Consider the following 21,795-nt stretch of genomic DNA (forward strand, 5'->3'; position numbering starts at 1 on the left):
AATAGCAAATCTAATTCAGCTTCTTTGAAGGAGCAAAGAGATGTTAAAGAGACACTCAACAATTACAAAGAAACAGCTTTATCCAATGAAGAGTCAGGCATGAAACAAGTATAATGTCTTGGGAACTTGCTTCCTATTCCAGGTGATCCCAGTGCTCTATCCATTTTTCTTTCAGGCCCAGGCTTTATTAACAACCAGGAATTTTGCCCACTTTGCCAAACAGCCACAGGAGACCCCTTAGGGGTCACCTATTGCCTATAATTATAATGCTGAAAATTTTTTTTTTCAATGACATGGTCATTACAGTATCTATGTAAAATTTGCTTGAAAGCAAATATGTATTCACTCATTAAAAAATATAGGTATGTATAAAGTCATTAGAGTAAAATGATTCTAAAGTATACCTTGGAAGGTTTATTTACACATGTACTGGAGCCTTGATATAAGCACTCTGTTCAAGTAGTTCCTTCAGTAAAACCAATGCCATAGGTGAAACTTTGCTGTAAGGAATACTTTGGGTACTTCCATGGCGATCTCCTCTGGATGAGAGTCACCAAAGACACCAAATTCACACCATAGCACACTTACAGCAAGGCTCCAGTGCATAAGCTGAGCACAGAATGATGCATCTTAAGATTCAAAACAGAATCTTAAAATGACTACAAATATGTGTCCAAAGGATACACACTCCATTTTAATTAGACAAGTTCTGCATTAAACAATCTAAACTGACTTCAAAGGAATTAAAATGATCTTCACTTTGCATATTATCATTAACATAACATGGATTGTTAGGCACAAAACTTGGGTTATTTGAATTAGGATTGCCTGATGATTTTGATTCACTTACTGTACTGTTCTCTAGACAACTGAAATCTACTGGATCAAATACATCTGACTGTGATGTAAAGAGAGCAGGACTGGCACTGGAGCCTGCTGTGGATGCCCTGTTAGAAGGTGTCAGATGAAGTGGCTTCCTGTAGTCTCTTGGGTTTAGCCCTGAGTTATATGGTGAGCTTTCAAGGTTCACGCTCCCATAGTGCACATCAGTCTCCATCATGCTGTCACTGCAGGGTGCTGGAATATTCATAGGACGATTCTGCAACATGTTGGTATTAACGCTAAAAAGGTCAGCCTGTGACAGTGACTGAGCTCCAATTCCATTTGAGCCACTGTTAAAAAGACAAGGATCAGAAGTATCTAGACTGCCTCCTGGCACAGCTATTTCCAGGTATGACCGGCTACTTTGTGAACCAGAGGGAAGTGTCCCTGTTGAAAAGCCATTTGATGAATGTGTATTCATTGAATTTATTGATGACCAGCTGGAAGAAGGATAAGGTACCATTGAAGGTAAAGTTGAAGCTGGATGTGGCATTGTATTTGAACTTGACACAAGTGGTGAAGAAAAGTAAGGAGGGACTTGAGGCATAGTTCCTGGAGTTCTTTGCATTTCTGTTGGAGGTAAAAATTAAAAAAAGTTTTTTAAAAGTAATTTTAATTTAAAAAGTATTTAAATATTAATATACCATTTTAAAAGCATCTTGATATTGAATTATAGATAAATCTAAAATAAATAAGTCATAATATTATATTATTTAAATCATACAATTTGCATACAGTTATAAACTTGGGTACAAAATAGCCAAAATCATTTCAGGTAAAGCTATTCTATTAACTTTGGGATACCTCTGTTTACACTGATTTTAAGCAAATAATTTTGTAAGAATATATACTAAGTATCAACATGTAATCTCATTTAGGACATTATGAAAATCTAGCTTTTGAAGTCCTTGTTTGAAAACTGGGCATATTTAATATAAATATTAAAGTAGAACCACTTGATTAGAATCCAAATAACCAGAAATGTTTTATGAAGAGGCAGCATCAAAAGGTGGATGAAACATGACCCTTGGTGTTGAGAAACTTAGATTTAAATTCTGTCTCCAGTTCTTAGCTGTATAATCATGGGGCAAATCATTTAATTCTCAAAACCTGCTGTTTCAACTGTAAAATGGAGATAACACTTATACTACTTATATCACAGACTTATTGTAAGGAAAGTGTTTTGCAAATCTTAAAGTTTCATATAAATAAGAATATTACCTTATGTACTATGCTTTCAGGAGGAAGAGGAAAATCAAAGGAAAGCACATTTGTATCAGAATTTATTGAAAATGCATATACAATAATAATATACTACAGATGCAAACCAATTTCCTAGACTTACAACTTTATGAATAGCACTGAACTATGATAACTAGTCAGAAGGGTGATTCTATGACACTTCAACATCCTCCTTCATACTTACAACTCAATATCTCAATGGTTTCATTTCATCAGTAGATACTCATACCATTGAGTCTGATCACAGTTCTTCAATAACTTCCAGGGGTAAGAACCGGTGGCCTGCAGGCCACATGTGGTCCTTTAGGTCCTCAAGGGTGCCCCTTTGACTGAATCCAAACTTGACAGCTTGTGGGGAGAAGGGAATTAGATTCAGTCAAAGGGTCACACTTGAAGACCTAGAGGGCCACATGTGGCCCCCAGGCCACAGGTTCCCCACCCTTGATTAGATAGTCTTTGAATTACTGTGGTCATAAAAGTAATTATTTTCAGGCCAACCTGTGCTTTGTACTTTGGTAGACTGATCCTTGGATGTCTAATGCAGCCTATCACCAAAGCTTGATAAAACCCAGGAGATCTTGTGCCCCATTGGCATAGCCTATGAAAATATAAGGTCACTTCCACAACCTCATGAGGCAAAGGAGGACTTCAGGAGAGGCTCAACTGTAAAAGGGATCATGTTCAGAGTATTACATTTAGTAAAATATGGAAGTAAACCATCACATTTTTAAAACTTTCAAGGAATCTTGAAACAAAAGGGGATTTTCTGATTAAGTTTTAGTTAACCAGAAATTCAATTACCAGAACATCTTTTTTCTCCAGATATTCCAGTTGATTATATATTTACTGTAAGACTTCATTTATTCTCTAGAAAATCAGAGTAAATATGAACATAATTACGGCTTCAAATACTGTTTAGTTTTGTACAGACGCCAATGCATTTCAATATGTTATGGCATATGTAGTTTAAATTTGTGGGGAAAAGTCAAATGAGCATTTTTTTCTCCATCAAGAATGCCAAAAGGAGATATGACACATACTGGTCCTTCTAACCCCCATATCTGTACAAAAGGTCAAATGCTACAGAAACAAATACCTTTTTTAATGATTCTCCCATCTCCAGTCAGTCGGGGAGGGCCAGCTTTTGGTCTTTCTGAAAAATTAACTATAATTTTTTAAACTTCAGTTAGTATCATTTTGAAATTTACATTCAAAAATCACATGAATTTTAAAATATTAAATAAGTTTTAAAAATCTATCATTTAATTTTGAAAATTTGGTAAAATGTTTAAAAGTAAAAAATCCTTACCACAAGTTTGCAACAGCTTCTGGAAATCTAAAGTTGTTTTTTGTTTCTTTGATTTATTACCATATGGATCTGGTTAGGTAGGAAGGAGGGAAAGGCATTAATCACATAATTATGCTTGTACCCTCTCTCAAATAAATTGGGTATTTTAATTGTAAATATATAAAAAGTACGCTTTAAATCACTGCACACAAAAAGGAGGGAAGAAAAAGGAAACAAGAATGTATTAAGCCCCTACCACGTGCCACACACTGTGCTAAGCTCTCTTCAAATATCTCATTTAATTCTCGCAATAATCCTGTGAGGTGGATGCTATCATCATTATCCCATTTTACAGTTGATGAAACTGAGGCAGACAAAGCTTAAGTGATTTGCAAAGCTAATAAGTGTCTGAAACTGGTTTTGAACTCAAATTTTTCTGAATCCAGGTCCAGCACTGTCCACTGCACTCCTAGGAGTGATTGAATAACTACTGATGCATTAGATCATTGTCAACACAAGATTTTCTCTTAATTGTGAACAGAATTCATTTCTTCTGTAGGGTTTGTGGTAAAAAAAAAAAAAAGATTTACAAGTTGATATCAGAAAATATTCACATACAGCATTCTAAAATCTATAGTTTGTAAAACAACAAAGATATTGTTTGAATCCCACTAGAACTGTCAAAAGGCTCTTTCTTCATACATGCACAGAAAAGTTTCTGTCAATCTCACCCTCACTTATTTGTTCAAAAGGGTTTAGAGTAAGTGTTGGTAAGAAGATAGCATGACTTACTTCTCCTTTCCAACTTTTAAAAACTATGTTATGCTTCAAACCTATGAATTACTTACCAAGTAATCATAATTCAAAATGATTTTAGGGGGTTATTTACCAGAGAATTGAGCTTAGATGAAAATGTAAGGCTCCTTTTTCACATGAGAAAGTAGTTAAGTGCTTTTCAGATGTTAGTTAAGTAAAATAATCTTTATGAATAAATGGGTAAAGATAGTAATTTAATCAGTGCAAGGAAAAATAAGAATAAGATACTTTCATTAATGATGATAAACAAACTCAAGTGAAAGAAAAAAGGATACTTTATTAAGTATTTAAAATGTTTATTCTTCTTTACAATTAATCAGAATTCTTTTCCCAGGGTCAATATAGTGAACTAAAGACCTTAGGATTATCAGCTAACTAATCAAGAAACTTTAAATGTCCCTTACTCAATTAGTAATGACAACGAATCATAAAAAATACCATACATGTGGCAGCAAATAACTGCTAATGATTTGATGAATGTTCATTTCAAAAAGTAAAGCAGAATTTACAGTGATCCCACCTGCCTCACAAAGCTGGTGGCAGGATCACAGAATCCTATATCTAGAGCAAGAAGGAATCTTAGAGCTCTTGTGGTCCAAACTCCTCATTTTACAAATGAGCTCTATAAGGCTGAAGGGACTTATCCAAAGTGGGCACAGGGCAGGGGGGACTGGAATGTGGGTTCAGGTTTTCTGATTCCCAAAACCAACTGTTCTTTCCGCTACACTAAGAAAATAATAGTGTATATGAAAGTGTTCTTTAAAATAAAGTATTAAAATTTCATATCCAAACACATAATACAGATATATGTGATATGTAGATAGACATATATATATATGAGTGCATATATGCATACACATATATAAAGAACTAGCAGTTTAACTTTCTAATCAGCTTTAAAAAAAGGACCTGCAAAAATCTGCCTTATATCTGACATTGTCAACTTAAATAAAAATGAAAGCCATAGATTATTTTCAGCAAAACCCTTTTTATGATCTTATTAAATCCTACTAATTCTCTTAATTCACTTCCCTGTCTCATATTTCCACTCCCTGTGCAAGTTCCCCATCCTTCATGACCTATCTACCTGGCTCAAAGGCTTTCACAATGACCCAGGTTGAATCCTACCAGAGGTGAGACCATGCACAGGTAAATTGAGAATTCACACTAGAAAGAAATCTTTTCTATGTAATTAACATGGGAAAGGCTGCTTCTGGAGGACAAACCTTACTAGATATCAGAGAATTTCTACTGGAAAAAAGCCCTTTATGTGTAATAAATGTGGAAAAGCTTTTAGCCAATGGCCAAACTTTACTACCCTTCAGAAATCGCATACTAGTGAGAAACCCTTTAAATGTGATGGCCATGGGAAAGCTTTCATTGGAAATGGAGTGCTCCAAAGCCATCAGAGAATTCAAGCTGACAGTTTGCTCATAATGAATGTAGGGAAGACCTGGGGAGCAGTGGACAGTAAGACAGAGGACCTGTGTTCCTTTCTTGACCTGACCCTTATTATCTCTGTGACCTTCAACAAGTCATTTAAGTTCTCCAAATATCAGACTCATCATCTGTAAAATGGGAAAGCGGGGAAGGAATGGATGTGATGCCTTTAAGGGACCTTCAAGTTCTAAATCTTTGATCCTCAGTTTTCTCATCTGTAAAATGGAGATCATCATATATCAACCTGTAGAGCTTACCTCAGAATTATTTTTAGGTTCAGATCAAATGATGTATGCCAAGCACTTTGCAAATTTTAAAGTTTGATGATTAATTCATAAATGTATATAAACAAAGAAACTCAAGTGAAAGAAAAAAGGCTTTCCAGGTTCTCCCTATCCCCTCCTCACTCTGTGCCTCTCCTACACTCTTTTTACCTTGTATTTGCAATTCTTTGTGTCTATGTTGACCCTTCCCACCACAGAATGGAAGCTCCCATGAGATCAAGACTCCTTTTTAATTTTTTATATGCCTCACAGCAACCAAGAGTACAGTTGCATTTATAATGTAATATAATATTTGGCAGTCACATAGCTGTTGAATGAATAATGATTTGCAAAGGCAAGTAAATATAATTGGGAGTACTTCCAAAAAGAAAAGTATAAACTTATGGACATGTAACTGAAACCCAGATTTGAATCAATAATAAAAAAATCATAAGTGAAACTATCTTTTATGCAATAGAACTTTTCTTGTGGTAAAATGTTACCTTTTTCATCTGGCAGATAACGAAAGTCCATGGATTCACTAACTTCCTGGTCTGAAGGTCTTCGAAGCTGCATTTTTACTGTTACTGGTTCAGTTATAGCTCTGCAAAATGGTGGCGTTCTGAATACAATAGCTACTTGTCTATGTACATCTGCTTGTGAAAAGCTACCTTTAGCTTCCCAATCATCCAACACAAATCGAACTTCTATATCATCTAGAAAATGAGCAGAAATATTTAACAGTAGACGACTAAAATATAAAACGTGAACATTTATATGAAATAAATTCAATAAAAGAACTCAAGAAGAAGTACCTTTCTGAACTTTGTCACAGAGTAGGAATATTTCATCCCCTCCTCTGACACTTCCACAATTCTTGTTGACACGACAGATTCTTAATTCTGCGGTATTAGGAGCTCCTAGAAATAGAGAAAAAATTGAATGGATATTTCAACAATGTTTTCTATTATTCTAGAATAAAGCTGTGGTGAGTAATAATGATAATAATTGGTAACATTTATATAGCACTTACTATGTGCCAGGTGATTGGGCAATGGGACCAAGATCCCTAAAAGCCCCTGAACTTTCCCACAATGGCAGTTCAGCTGAGGCAGCTGGCCCATCCCAGTATACCCTTGATACTCAATGATCCTTTCAACTGCATTTTCACTGTGGCACTCTGACCATTTAACTCCTTTCATTGTCTGTACCTGGCCCATCCCAGGCTATTTACCACTCCTAAATCCTGATCTTCTCACTGTCTTTTCTTATATATAAGTATCAGTCCTATCCCTGCCAAATTGTAGATTTAGTAGGAATCTTGCACACCTTACTGGTATTATAATAAAGCCTCTCTATTTTGACTGAAAGAAGGCTTGAGGGCTCAAATTCTTTTGAGGCACATCCCCTGTAACCTTGCACCTCAAACTGCAATGCCAGGTACCATATTAAGTGCTTCATAATTATTAGCTCATTTGATCCTCACAACCTTGACAGGTGGGTGCTGTTATTGTCCTACAGATGAGGAAACTGAGGCAAACAGATGGCCCTGCACTCTATCCACTGCAATACCTTGCTGCCCACCAATGGCACAGTGGTTTCAACACCAGATAAACAGAATCACACCTTTTAAACAATACTAAAAGCATTAATGATCATATCTGTCTCTTCTTTATATTCACTCCAACAGCCTACTTCAGGTCACTCTCCTAGTTCACTAGGGCACCAAAGCTACCACAATACCCTCCCACCTGGACTCATCTCTTCTCCCCCCTTCCAATCCATCTCCACGCTGTCACCAACTGCTGCTGCTTCATCATCTTTACTCTCAGAGCCATCAGTATGTGCTTAGTTTCCACTCCAGGAACATCCCACCTCCTTCACAATAAGGTGATCACCTGAAATCTCATCACCCCGAAGCCTGACTCAGCTTGATACTCAGCACCTTGCTGGTTCTCAGTTCCCCCAGCCACCTCTCCCCTCTGGCTGGAGGGGGGGTGCAATAAGCTCCTCCCAAAGTATTCTTTTACTGAGGCTCAGAACTTTCCAGAGAACTCTCCATTTTCCACTGTGGTTCTGCTTGATTTCTGACACAAACATCATGCGCTTGCCCCAGGTGCCCTCTGGCTCCCCCTTCCCTTTTAGCTTCCTCTTGTGGGTTGTCTTCTCCCCTGGCAGGGTAGGACTATCATTCTTTTTATTAACTTGCATCCCCAGAGCTTAATGTATAGTAGCTGGCACAAAGGAGCTGCTTAAAAAATGTTTAATGAATTGAATTGAAAATGAACATAACTGACATATAAGATTTCACAAAATACTTTACATAATATTATCTCATTTGTTCGTTGCAATAACCGTATAAGATAGGCACAAGTCATTTTTATGCCCCTTTTATGGATGATAAAACTGGGTTTCAGAGAGATTAAGCGACTTGCCCATGGCCACGCAGGTAATTGTCAGAAACTGAGTCAAACCTAGGTCTTATCGACCTGCTAGCTGAGTGCTTTGCCCACAATACTGCCTCATGCTAGAAGTTACACTGTTACTACGATTCCACTATGGGAAACCCTTCAAAGTCTCCTCATGGCCTGGCCAACTATTTGACTTGGCAATAAAGATCTTTGAGCCAATCAAGCTTATTTAATGTTCCCACAAAACACATATGATACTTTATTACTTTTGCTTGTTCTGTTTCTTCTACTGGGACTGCACTCTCCTGTCTCTTCACCCAGAAAGAGATCCCTCTGTCTTCTCTGCTCTCTTAGTAGTCAGTACACTCATGTGGTACCTGTGCCTTACATCACCGATACCTGTATGCACATCTACCCTATCAGACAGTAAATTCCCACAGAATGAGACCTAGTTTGTCACAGTTTAAAGCAAATATATTTTTTGTTTAATCTTGTTTACACTTGCACAACCATTATAAGTATTCAAATATAAAAACAATAACAAGAAAATACAAATCAAGAGCCTTGAGACAATAAAGCTATGCAAAAAAAAATTGTAAACTACCCTGTGTTTACTGCTACCTTTAAAGAGAACAAAAGCTTAACCTTAACAAGATAGTAAGTCATCCAATGTATTTAACATGAATTGTGCTTCTGTTTAATGTGTGAACAGATTCTATTGGATTTCTTCATTCTGTAAGTCTCCCATATTTCTTCTTCAGATTCATCATTTATTATAACACAGTGATATTATAGTTATAAACCATAATTCTTTCAACCATTCCCCAACTGCTGGACATGAAGTCTGCTTTCAGCTTTTTCTGGGCTATCATAAACAGTGCTGTTAGTAATCTTCTCATACAATTTTGCATCCCCTCTAGCGCCCTGTGCAACACATTTTTATTACTCAGCAAACACTAGTTGAATGAGGGATTACTGACTATATGAATGTATGGATGAATGAATGAACAGAATACTGAACAGTGATTATAGTTTTAAAAAATGTATTAACAGCTATAGGAAACAAAGGCCCAAGTCGTATTTATATTACTGACTTTGTATCCATACATGGAGTCAAATATATATGATGACTTTCAATACCAGTATTTTAACATTTCACAATCTTTTACTAGGAGAAACTTACAAAACAAGAAATAAACTGATATTGAGAGAAATGATAATATCCAAGCAAAACAGTAATTCCCCATCTATTCTGAATAGAAAACATAGAATAAAGGTCCAAACTACTATAAATATAACTGAAGAAAATAAACATTTCTTTAAGAAGAAATAATGTTCAGGAAAAGAAGCAAATAATACAATTTAGAAAAACTGTATATTTTATTACTTATGAGTCATTCCCTATTATATATCTTTTTTCAACAAGTTGTTAACATGTCATTATGTGCTTTGATTCCAAAACAGCTAGCTAATCAAAGGCTCCTTTGAGTTGGAAGTGACCTTAGAAATAATGTTGTCCAGTATCTCACTCAGTGCAGGACTTCCTTCCATAGCATCTGATGGAAGCACCTCTACTTCAACATATCCAGTCGTTGAGTTATGTCCGACTCTCAATGATCCCATGTGGGGTTTTCTGGACAGAGACATTGGAGTGTTTGCCATTTCCTTCTCCAGCTCATTTTACAGATGAGGAACTAAGGCAAACTGGGGTAAGCGGCTTCCCCAGAGTCACATAACTAGTAATTATGTGAGAATACAGTGAGCACCTTATTTCATAGAGTATCCCATTTCATTTATAAATTGTTGTTTCTTTTAACATTATTCCCTATTGCTGAGTTACAATCTGCCCCGTGATTTCTATTCACCAAACCTAGTTGATATGATTATAGGATCATATATTAAGATGTAGGAGGGCTCTAGAAACAATGAGGTCAAACCCTCAATTTACAGGTAAAGGAAACTGAGGCCCAAAGAGGTTAAGTGCCCAAAGACATAACAGCTAGAAAGCAGAAGTCACAATTTAAACTCAGGTCCTGACCCCAAATCCAGCGCCTTTTCTACTATACTCTAAAATGACAGTTACTTTCGTTCCAGAAATCTTTTCATGTCTACAGCCCTAACCAAGTCTCCCTTCTTGGTCAGAATGTAATTAAGAACGTATCCAATGTTCTGCTGCTGCAGTGTGAAGTTTTTCTGCAAATTTCCAGAGTCTGAAGTCTCCCATATCTTATCTCTGTGTCCATTTTGTAATGAAAGTTCAGAAAATATCAACCATGTCCTCCATTCAAAGAAGCAGGCCTCAAGTATTCTCCCGTAAACATTACTTTTATCATTCTCTCCTTTTACTTCATTATTTCAATGGATCCCTGGTCTCAGTGTGGGCAACCCCTCCCCTTCTATGCTTTCATAACTGGTAAGTTTCCTATCCACATCTTTCCTAACATTCCCAATAGACTCCCAATGCTCAGGAGGTCATCTTGTTGGTTTTTTAACAACATCTGTGTGGACACACGGTACAATGATCAAACTGTCCATCTATTACCTCTTCTTTTTGTTATGTAACCAGCCCTCCTCTTTTTCTAGACCTACATGTCTTTGACGGTGCTTTTCATATCCCTTCTCGAATACAAGTGATACAAGATAGCCTATTTACACCCACCATGTGTCATTTTCCATCGCCCTTTAGGTCATCTGCAACTTTGAGTTTTCTGAGGCTGTGGTTTTTTTTATGCATTCATACAAAATCAACAGGAAAATACTGGTGTTAAAAAAAAGAGGGAGGAGGACTTCTAGTGGTTAGCAGCTCCCCTACTCAATCCAGTCTAATGTCCACTTCCTACTCACTTCTGGGCCCACGTTTAATTACGTGGCACAATGTGAACAGTGGGTAGTGTGCCACAGAAGACAGAAAGCTGACCTGGGAGTCAGGAAGACCATGGTTCAAGTGCAACCCTCTGACACATGCAGGTTGTGGGATCCGTAACAAGTCATTTAACCTCAATGACCCCAGCAACTCTCTAAGACCCCACACTGCAGAGGTGAAGATCAGCAGACAGAGGAAGTTCTTCCCCAAGAGCTCTACACTACACTGATGAAATCACAGTTCTCATTTCAAAAATAATGTAGATAATTTTTATCCACTCTGTTTTTCAAATGAGGTTTGCAAAACACTTTTTTTCACAACCACCTCAGGAAGTATACAAAGAAGAATTGAAACCCAATTCTCTGGAATGCCGCTGATATAGTTTACCAAGATTTCTGGAAAGCATTTGACAGGATTTCTTCCACTAACCTTATAGGCATGATGGAGATATGTGGGCAAGATTGGTGGGCATGGAACTATTCAGCTGGACCAAAAGACGAGAGAAACCAATACAGTATATGCTTCTTGAGATGGTGCCTACCTAGCACATAGTAACTATTTAACCAAAGCTTGGGGAATTGCCTAGAATTGCCTAGGACAGTCATGGTACCAATCTTCTCTGGTCAGAACATATGTTAAGAATTATGTTCAGTTTGGGATGCCATATTTTAGTAAGGATATTGATACACCAGAAACTGACCAGAAGAAAGCAACAAGAAGTGAAGGACTACAAGATCACACCATAAGGGTCAGTTGAAGGAATGGGGGGATCTTTAAATTAGATAAGAGAAAGCTTTTGAGGGGGCATGCTCACTATCAAACATTTGGTGGGCTGTCACCTGGAAAAGGAATCAGATTTGTTCTTCATGTCTCCAGAGAGCAGAATTAGAGCAAAGGGGTAGATATTACAAATTTTGGTTTGATATAGGGAAAAAACTTCGTAATGATTAGAGACACTTGGAAAGAACTATAACATAAATAGTCAGTTTTGTCTCTGCCCTCGTAACTGCCTATTTTGGATTACGTATCATACAAATACACTATAGTTATAACCTGGTATCTAGTAACCTGTAGGTATCTAGTAGAAACTACATTTTTACAGTTTGGGGGATATAGTTCAGTTTCTACCACTTCAATACATAATTTGCATCGATCAATAAATCTGGATTCCTTAAAGATAACCTTTCTGAAGTTTCTAGTAGCAATGAAAAAAAATGTTCTCATAAGCTTCTCCATTTCTAGTAACAAATCTGCATAGCTGGAGTTATTTGTTCCAGCTCCTACTAGATGCATGTACAAAGAATGAAACATGTATTTAAAATGAGCTTGTATACTAACAAGGACACAAGTATATATAAAAATGTAGACAGTACAAATATAAAGTTAATAAATACATATACACACAAAAAGTGGTCAAATACAAAGCACTCTGGGAGGGAATGCAGTGGGGGGTGGGGTAGGGTGGATCAGGAAAGGCTTCATGCTGAAGAGTTAATGTAGATGTTGCATATGGAGCTGTGTTTGACACCCCTCTTAGATATTAGTCACTTCACAGGATCAATCTGGAGATAAACTCCCGTGGGTTATATTTCACAAATCCAGTGGCATAAAGCTGTTATCAGCTTTTACATTTTCTATTGGGAGGTGAGGTCCAATTCAGCTTTAACTTCAGGACTCCAGTAAATATCTTAACATAATCAGTCACAGCCTTCTCTTTGATATCTTTATGCTGTATCTGTCACTTTATTAATACTACTAGTAATTTAAATAAAATAATAATTATGAATAATAATAAAACTTAAACTCCTAAGTCAAGTATTTAAAGCTACAATGTACCTCTCAAACCTTATTTACATGACTCCCCTCCATATGCTCTATATGAGAGCCAAACTAGAATACTAGCTATTTCCTAAACTTGACATGCCATCTTCACCTTCTATGTATTCAGCAAGCTGCTTCTTATGCCTGAATACACTCCCATCTTCCTTTTAACCTCTTAGAATGTTTAGGTGCTATCAACTCCATGAGGTTTCATTTGTCCTTCCTCTCCAACTGATGTCTTCTTCAGCTGTCTAGGATTATGCTCTGCCCTTGTAACTGCCTGTTCTGTATTATATTTACATGTGTACATTTTGCATTCTGCACTACTACAGTAGAATGTAAACTCCTTGAGGGCAGGGATAGTGCACTGTTTTAATCTTTGTATTCTTAGCTCTAACCTATGCTTTGCATATATATTAAGCACTTAAATAGTTGTTGAATTGAAGTGACTTCAACTAGAAGAATGACAAAAACGCCAGCTCCTATCTTTAAGTCTTTCAGAACTTCAAAGTTATGATGCTTAGCACACAGTAGGTGTTTAATAAATGATTAACTATAGATACATTCAAATTTTTTTTTCTTCTGGCTGCATCATTTGTTCCTAAATGATCAGTGGAAATAAATACCATTTGGTTGGTGAATTTTAGGATAATCTCCATCATATTTCAGATACTCATTCTAATACGATGGTAGACCTCCCTATTAGCTATGTTAGGCATAGATAGAGATGGCCAACTCTGTCTATCAAGTAATCAATTACCATCAACACACAACATTATGCTTGCATTTTATAGTTTGGCCGATGGTTTTTAACAATTTCAATGGCTAAAAAATTTATCAGGTGGCTAACCTGAAAATGAGTTATTCTGAATTTAGGCAGATTGGTCCTCAGACATGTAATACTCCATGGGCCTCTATATTCCAAGCATTTCCAACATGGTAGAAACCTGCCAGAACTTAGACTGTCATGGCAAAGTTTTCAAGAACCCAGGATCACCTCTACTTGTGATGAGGCATCTGATTAGAATTTATATTTTACTTAAGAATTTTTACTTTTTTGATATAAATAATTGAAGTAATGTTTATTATTGATGTGTAGATAAAGCCAACAAAATTTTTAAAAGACAATTTGATCTAACTAATCTGTTTATTCAATGTCATCCCAATTAAATTACTAAAACATTACTGAGTTAGAAAAAAATAATAACCAAGTCCATTTGGAAGAACAAAAGGTCAGGAACTTCAAAGAAATTAGGGAAAAAAGGATGTAAAGGAAGTAGATTCAGCAGTATCAAACCTTAAACTATATTAAAAAGTGAGGGTATTGTTGAAGTGTAAAAAGGATAATTTCAATTATTTTAAATTAAAATTTTCTTGTGTAAATAAAATCTACATAGGCAAGAACAGAAGAAATGCAGAAAATTGGGGGGGATGGAGACTCTCGGACAATCTCTCAGATGGGTTAGAATAATGCTGTAGTGTAGGAAGTAAGCTAGCTGGTTGATTTAGAAAAATATGGAAAGGCTTAGACTTATGAAGGAAGATGCTATCCACCTCTAGAGATGCAGACAATAGGAGGAAATAAGCACATTATTGTCTTACACATATCTATATGAGTGTATATGGGTATGCTTATAGATATTTCTGTGTCCATGTATATGTGCTGTGTGTGTGTGTGTATTCACATTTAATTGTAGCCTTCTTTGTGTGGTGGGAGGAGGGAAGGGAAAAAATAAAGTAAAAAATGCACAGCAGAGAATAAAGAACATGAACAAGGAAGCAAAGAAAAGCTGGGCAACTCTGAAAACAATGTACAGCATTTATTACATATGTTTTCTTGAAATGGAAATATATGTTTTACATTGAATCCTCTCTTATAGTCTCCTGTGTACATGGCAATGCTTTTTTTTCTTTTCTCATTTTGTATTTAAGTTTAAATTCTTTTAACTGTACAAAAAAAGAATTTTTACTTTTTATTTGTGGACCACAAAAGAACTAATTCTTCCTTTCACAAATTCTTATGACTCAAGAGGTGTATGCTTTTTATCTGAATGTTCTGGGAAGAGTTGAGTCATCAGTTCCAAAATTACATCCTCCACCTACTCAAGCATATAAAATTATCACTTTGCTTATTTACTTGTTTGACATAAAAGTTTAAACTTTGGTTTAAGAGAGAGTATAATCTATAGAAAACATTTCAACATACAAAATTTTCACATAGATCAACTCAGGAGGATATAAATATTAAAGTCTTTCATTAATATTTTAAGAAAGACAGCATCAAATTATCACCAAATTTCATTTTATTTGAACAATGCTGAATGTTATAAGTATTATGAATCTTATTTTTAGGGTCAGTAGCTATTAAAATTATGGATAGGACAACTGTTTTAAAAACAGGTACAATTTTCTCTTCAGGGCAAATTCAATTTCTAGCTCATCAATAGAGCTGACAGAGCCAGAAATTTGCTTTTCTAAAAGAGATCAACATAATTGATCACAAATACATATTCAACTTACACATGGCCCCAAAACATACAAAACTTTAAATACTATAGGTATAATAGCAGGGTCTCATTTTTTGGCACGTATGTAAATAAACTACAAACATATTCCTTCACAATGAACCACAGAGTGAATGCCAAAATTTGTGTATTACATTAAAGTTTCTTTTATCAAAAACTGCTTGAAATGAATGGGCCATTAATTGATGTTTAGTAGTCTTCTTTAATTAAAAATATTCATTACAATGTTATTTGTTATGCAAAATCTAATCAACTTTAAAAGATAGTCCAATATATGTCATCTTGTAAATATTACATAAATTTATTCATACAATATCTGTGGATGCCATGAAGTTGTCACTGGAACCTATTCATATAAATTTTAAAAGTGAAGAGCAAAATGCAGAATACAGAAGTAAATTAGAATAATTAGAAAGCCAAAGAAGATATCATCCCTTTTGCAAATAACATATTAACACAGGTGCTAGAACATTTTTCTAATTTATTTTGTATCATGCTTGTCCCACATGAATGAAAGTTTTAATAAAAATGACTGGCAATTGGCAATTAGAGCCAAGTAGTGTTTTATATGGAGAATCTTCTTGGTAGAGCCATTCCCTACTGATATTTAATACTTAATTGAACCCTTCTTGTTGCAAATAAATTCTATATAAAACCAATGTGTGCATTAGTATGCCTCAAATGGTAAAACCAAAAGGTACTAAATAACCCATCTTTCCTGTAACCAACAGTTCATTTCCTATTCCTTTCTTTTCATACTAAATTAAAAATATCTGTTGACTGTCACCAGATCTACCACATCACCAACATCAAAATCATAACTGATTGCTCATTTTTCTTCCTGTGTTAATGTATAAGTTTCTGAATTATTTGGTATGCAATATGCAAATTTTTTAAAAACAAAAACTTATCTTTGCCATGAAATTAATCTTTCTATTTCCCACAATCTTTAGTTCAAATTCTAGTCATCAAAGGAATTTAAAAAGAACCAGGAATGATCTTTAAATGAAAGGTGAAAAAAAAAACTATGAAATATATCTTCTTTTGCAAAAGGATCTCTGCTTAGTCTACCTTTGGAGAATAACTTGAATCAAAAGCACGAAAGGGGTAACTTTGGCTGACTAAAACTCAAAATCAGTAACACACCCGAACTTGTGGTTGAAGGCAGATAACATATTTATTTATGTCATAGATGAAGTGTAATGGAGGAAGACTCTAAATACCCAAAGTCACCCACATAAAAACCCAGACTAAGATAAAATGAAGCTGAACTTCCCCCACAATACGTACGTATTTCTCTTGCTTAGGAAGTAATGACATCAATTCAAATGTGTATTTAATAAAGATAAGATATTTTCATATGTTAAGTTCATAATAAACTAGGTCTCTTATATGTTACATGCCATAGTAAGAACTATATAAGATCTGAACATGGGATTGCTCACTTATTTTTATTTGGAGCTTACAACTAAGTTTTAACCCAATAAAATTATCCTAAGAAATTATGGAAAATCATTTTATTGTAGTTACACAAATTCTATTTTTTTAAAGCAAACCTATAAATGAATCATGTATTGTTATTATCACTGACCTACTAAATTGCTTTTGAATTCCTTAATATTGAAGTTTAATATAGCACAATATGATTAAAAACTTATTAAAATGATACAAAAACAGATGACTTCTTTCCAATGTAATAGGTATGTCATAAATATCAAAAAATGAGTTGAAATCAAAACATTATTATTACTTCTTAACAAATGACAACATTTACTTAATTTGGTATAACAGAGATATCCACCTTTCAATGTCTTGAGAGGATCTAAAGGAAAAAATTTAAATGATTACAGCTATGAGCAAGAGACCTTTCAAAAACATGTGGCCAAGAGTGAGAGTGACAGATGAAGTCTGGATGATAGGAGTGATTTATCTCAAGTCATCTAGAGAAGCCTTCGCCATGTCACAATGACCATGAGTACTGATTCTATCATTCTTGTAGTGCTAATATGATCTCAACATATGATAACTTTTCAGTCCTAATCCACTTCACCAATAATCACATAGACTCAGCCTTCAGATCACTTTCATCTCATCTACTGAAATCAAAATACAAACCTGTTTTGTAAAGTTTTCATAATCTGACTACAGGCAATTTTACCATGTTTATTTCTTACTGTTCTTTTTTTATGCATCGATAGTCAAGTCCAAATGTCCTACTTATTCTTCCCTGAACACAAACTCCCATCCCCCATCACTGTCTCTATGAAGGGTCCCCTTCCTATTCCCCCATCTCAGAACTGCACCACTTCCTCCCCTGCCATCTCCTATTGGAAGTCTTGTCCTGACCCTCTCCACTGCCAGAATCATCCATTCTGGAAATTTCTTTGTCTCTACTTTGAATGTATTTTGCCTTAATTTTTCTACATCTTTGTTGTCTTCCCCTCCCCAAAGAACGTAATAGACTTGAGGACAGGGAACATCTCATTTCTGTCTTTTTATCATTAAATCTTAGCATAGTGTCTAGGCCCCAGGTACTTAATAAATGCAGAATGAATGAATTCTTCTCCTGACATCCAAGTCTCTTTCCTGCCTTCTCCAATGATTTTCTCCATCAGAACTCCTTGGTGACTTCAGCATTCATAATGACAATTTTTCCAATTTTTCTAATGTCCGTCAACCTTCTTAACTCCCATGACATCATTCTAAATGACTCATAGAGGTGGCAACCATTTGGGATACATCATTACCTGTAAATCCACCTGTTCTTCCTCCAAGTTCATACATCCTGAAGATTTTCTCTCTGATTACAATCTCCTGTCCATCCCCCTTCTTCTATTGTCTCTGTCCTCCTGAGCCTGCTCTGGCCACATTATTATGACTTCTGATTGCTAGATCCCATCTCATTCTCACATACTATTCTGCTATCAGCTTCCTTCCTTAAGAGCCTTCACCCTACAGCTAGTCATTTTAATATGGTACTAGAGTTCACTCTTGAATCTCTTTCCCCCTTGTCTTTTCGCTGTTGCTATCCTATTCTAATCTTGAATCACCCAACCATTTGTCTTTTCTCCTTATTTCCATTACAGGAGGAAATCACAAAATTATGTTGACTGGGTCCACTACAAATTTATGTCATCTAACATCAACCAGGCACTTACTGCTATAGTACAAACCTTTTTAGACTGTTTTAGAATCCATTTAGATTTAGATGCCAGAGGCAGTTGGGTGGTGCAGAGGGATACAGCACTGGGCCTGAAGTCAGGAAGACCTGAGTTCAGATCTGTACTCAGACACCAGCTGTATGACCCTGGGGAAGTCACTTAACCTCTGTCTACTTCAATTTCTTCAACTGTAAAATGGGGAGAATAATAGCACCTACCTCCCATAGTTGTTATGAGGATCAAATAAGATATTTGTAAAGAACTTAGTGCATGTAGTAGGGCTTAATAAATGCTTATTTATTCCTTTCATTCACCTCTTTCTATCACATTCCCTATAGTATCTACTCTAAACCCTGCCCTCAAGTCCCCACACCCTTTTTCTTTAAGCAAATAATCTTGTCTCTTACTTGGGCTTATTTAATCTTTTCATTTCCCAGATTTCTGCCCTGGTGCCCCACTGTCCTTTTTGGTCACTCTCTCACTTGGCTCACTATCTTGGGGAGACTCCACTGTAGACCTTGTTCCCTGGTCTGCTTCACTCTGCAGGCAGCCTTCCTGTCACATGCATACAGTCTCCGCTCTGCTCTCCCCTCCAGTTCTAGCACCATACTAAAACCAACTCTCATCATTCTTATAACAATATTTAGGATCAAAGTGCCCCAGGACTTCGGCCTCTACTATTTTATGTACATGTTCTATCCTATTAGAAAGAGGTCAGAGAAAAACATGTATCCCCAGCATTTAGCAAGATATCTGGCACATGGGAAGTCCTCAATAAATGCTTTTTCATTCATTCATTTGCAGGACATTCAACGTATGTCAACAAGTATCTATCAAGGAACTTACGTTCTAATGGGAGAGACAACATGCAAATGACAATATACAAACAAGATATGTTCAGGATAAAGTAGAGCTAATCTGTTGGAAGAAACCTCAGAGGCCATCAGTCCAGACAGTCCAGAACCTGCCTCCCTGTCTCAAACTTGCTTCATGGTTCTCCTGTTCTCAAGTCTCAGCTAACAAGGTGTCCCTTCTCCATGGCAACATTAACCAGTGTGTGTCTCTCTCCCCCTCTTCCCCTTCTTTTTATGCCCCCTCCCCTCTACAGCCCCTTCCCTGTGGACTACAATAAAGCTCAGATCTTCCTTATAAAAAAAAGCAGTCTACATCCCCTGCATTTTATGCACACTTCAATACCATGCAATCCGCTAAAAGAACTTTATCAGACTACTACTGAATCTACAATTACCAAATTCTTAATGACTTCCTAACTGCCAACCCTTTTTCTTTACTCCTCATCTTCTATCAAACAGCTTTCTCCTGACCTTCCTCCATTTCAGATTTTTTGTTGTTAGGCTTTTGTTAGGTCATGTGCTCCTCCAGTCCTGTGACTTCAATGATCACCTCTAGACAGATAACTCCTAAATTTATACATCTCCCTCATCTTTCTCCCTGGATATCAGTGAAGTATCTACATTAGCAGGGCATATGTCTACCTGGATGTCTGGCTGGCAAATCAAACCCAGAAAATTCAGGAATGATCAGGTCATCATTTACCATCAGCCTACACTCCTCCCAACTTCCCTAACTCTGTTGATGTCACCATACTTCTCGTTACACAGTTTTCAAACTTGAGTCCTGTTTCTTCCCTTCCCATCTCTCCACAAGGTGAAGCAGTTTCCAGTTCAGTCAGCTCTCCCTCCACAATATCTCTTGCAGTTCCCCCTTCCTCTCCATCTAAGGTCTCCTTAGCCTTGCCTCCAATCTCTCCCTTCTTCAACCTATCCTTCACAAGTTTGCCAAAATAATTTTCCTAATACACATATCTGACCATGACTTTTATGTAATTCCTCTGAATCCCCTTTACATCTAGAATAAAATATTGTCTTCACCCTGGATTTAAAACTCTTCACATTCTGGCTCCAACCATGCTTTTTCTTGTCATATTTCACATACTATATTCTAGTTAAACTGAGGTACTTATTATTCTCTTTTCTTTCCATGAATTCAAGTGGGCTATTGATCCTTACCAAGAATAAACTTCTTCCTCTCTTCCTGTAGAGATCAACAAATCTGATTCAATTCAACTAACATTAAATGCCTATGAGGTACAAGGTACTATGTTACAGTCCAGGGAGACAAAGATAAAAAAGAAGCATAGTCAGCTGTCAAGGAGTTTACACAATTAGAATTTAAATAGAATCCTCTTCTTTCAAGGGCCAGGTCAAGTGCTACTTCTACCATAATCCCTTCCCAGGTGAAGCTGACCTCTCTCTCCTCAAATTTTCCTAGATCACTTTCAATCTTTCCTTTGGCCCATTATATTTTATCTTACTTTCACAATTATTTGTGCACTTAGTATATGCCCCCTATTAGACTGTAAACACTTTAAGGCAAGGCCATGTTGTGTTTCCATTGCTGTGTTTGGAGCAAACCAACTAGTAGTAAATGTTTGTTAAATTGCATTGAATCTCTATTTTATTAGTACATAACTGATATTTTAATGGATCTGTGATCTCATAAAGATGGTTACCTCCTCAACCACAAAGATTACAACTCATCTACACCTTCTCATCCTGTGTGTCTGATGCCTCTCCCCATAAATGCACCACAGAGGATCTACCCAAAGGGTAGACATCACTCTCAAGGCTATTAATGTCTCAAGGACACCAATGCAGAGCTTGGGCTGACCACCTGCTATCTTTCACTCTAACTACAAGACCAGCCCACTTCTTTTTATGATCATATACTTCCTAACCCTTCAGTGTCATTACTGACACACCTCACTGTTGGTAGTATGCATCCTTTTATATATACCTACATTCCAGGAAGGTCACTGACAAGCAGTGTGTCTACTATAGCTAAAGGATAGCTAAGCAGTGCAGGAGATAGGGAAGACTCATCTTCATGAGTTCAAATCTGGCTTCAGACACTTACTAGCTGTGTGATCTTGGGTAAGTCACTTAACCCTATTTGCCTTAGTTTCCTCATCTGTTAAATGAGCTGGAGAAGGAAATGGCAAACCATTCCAGTAACTTTGCCAAGAAAACCCCAAATGGGGTCACAGAGAGTCAGACACAACT

General features: G+C 36.4%; 1 protein-coding gene across 1 annotated transcript in view; it reads right to left on the reverse strand.

Annotated features, from left to right (window-relative positions):
* Positions 1–672: 672 nt before the first annotated feature.
* Positions 673–21,795, reverse strand: part of REL (REL proto-oncogene, NF-kB subunit) — a 54,137-nt gene continuing 33,014 nt past the window's right edge. The window contains 6 exon segments of the mRNA XM_072635481.1: positions 673–721; positions 724–1,452; positions 3,221–3,289; positions 3,434–3,502; positions 6,435–6,647; positions 6,747–6,851. Of these exon segments, the coding sequence (XP_072491582.1) occupies positions 699–721; positions 724–1,452; positions 3,221–3,289; positions 3,434–3,502; positions 6,435–6,647; positions 6,747–6,851 (1,208 nt within the window). The 3' untranslated portion in view covers positions 673–698.

Source organism: Notamacropus eugenii, chromosome 1 (genome assembly GCF_028372415.1).
Source record: "Notamacropus eugenii isolate mMacEug1 chromosome 1, mMacEug1.pri_v2, whole genome shotgun sequence".
Classification (NCBI taxonomy): domain Eukaryota; kingdom Metazoa; phylum Chordata; class Mammalia; order Diprotodontia; family Macropodidae; genus Notamacropus; species Notamacropus eugenii.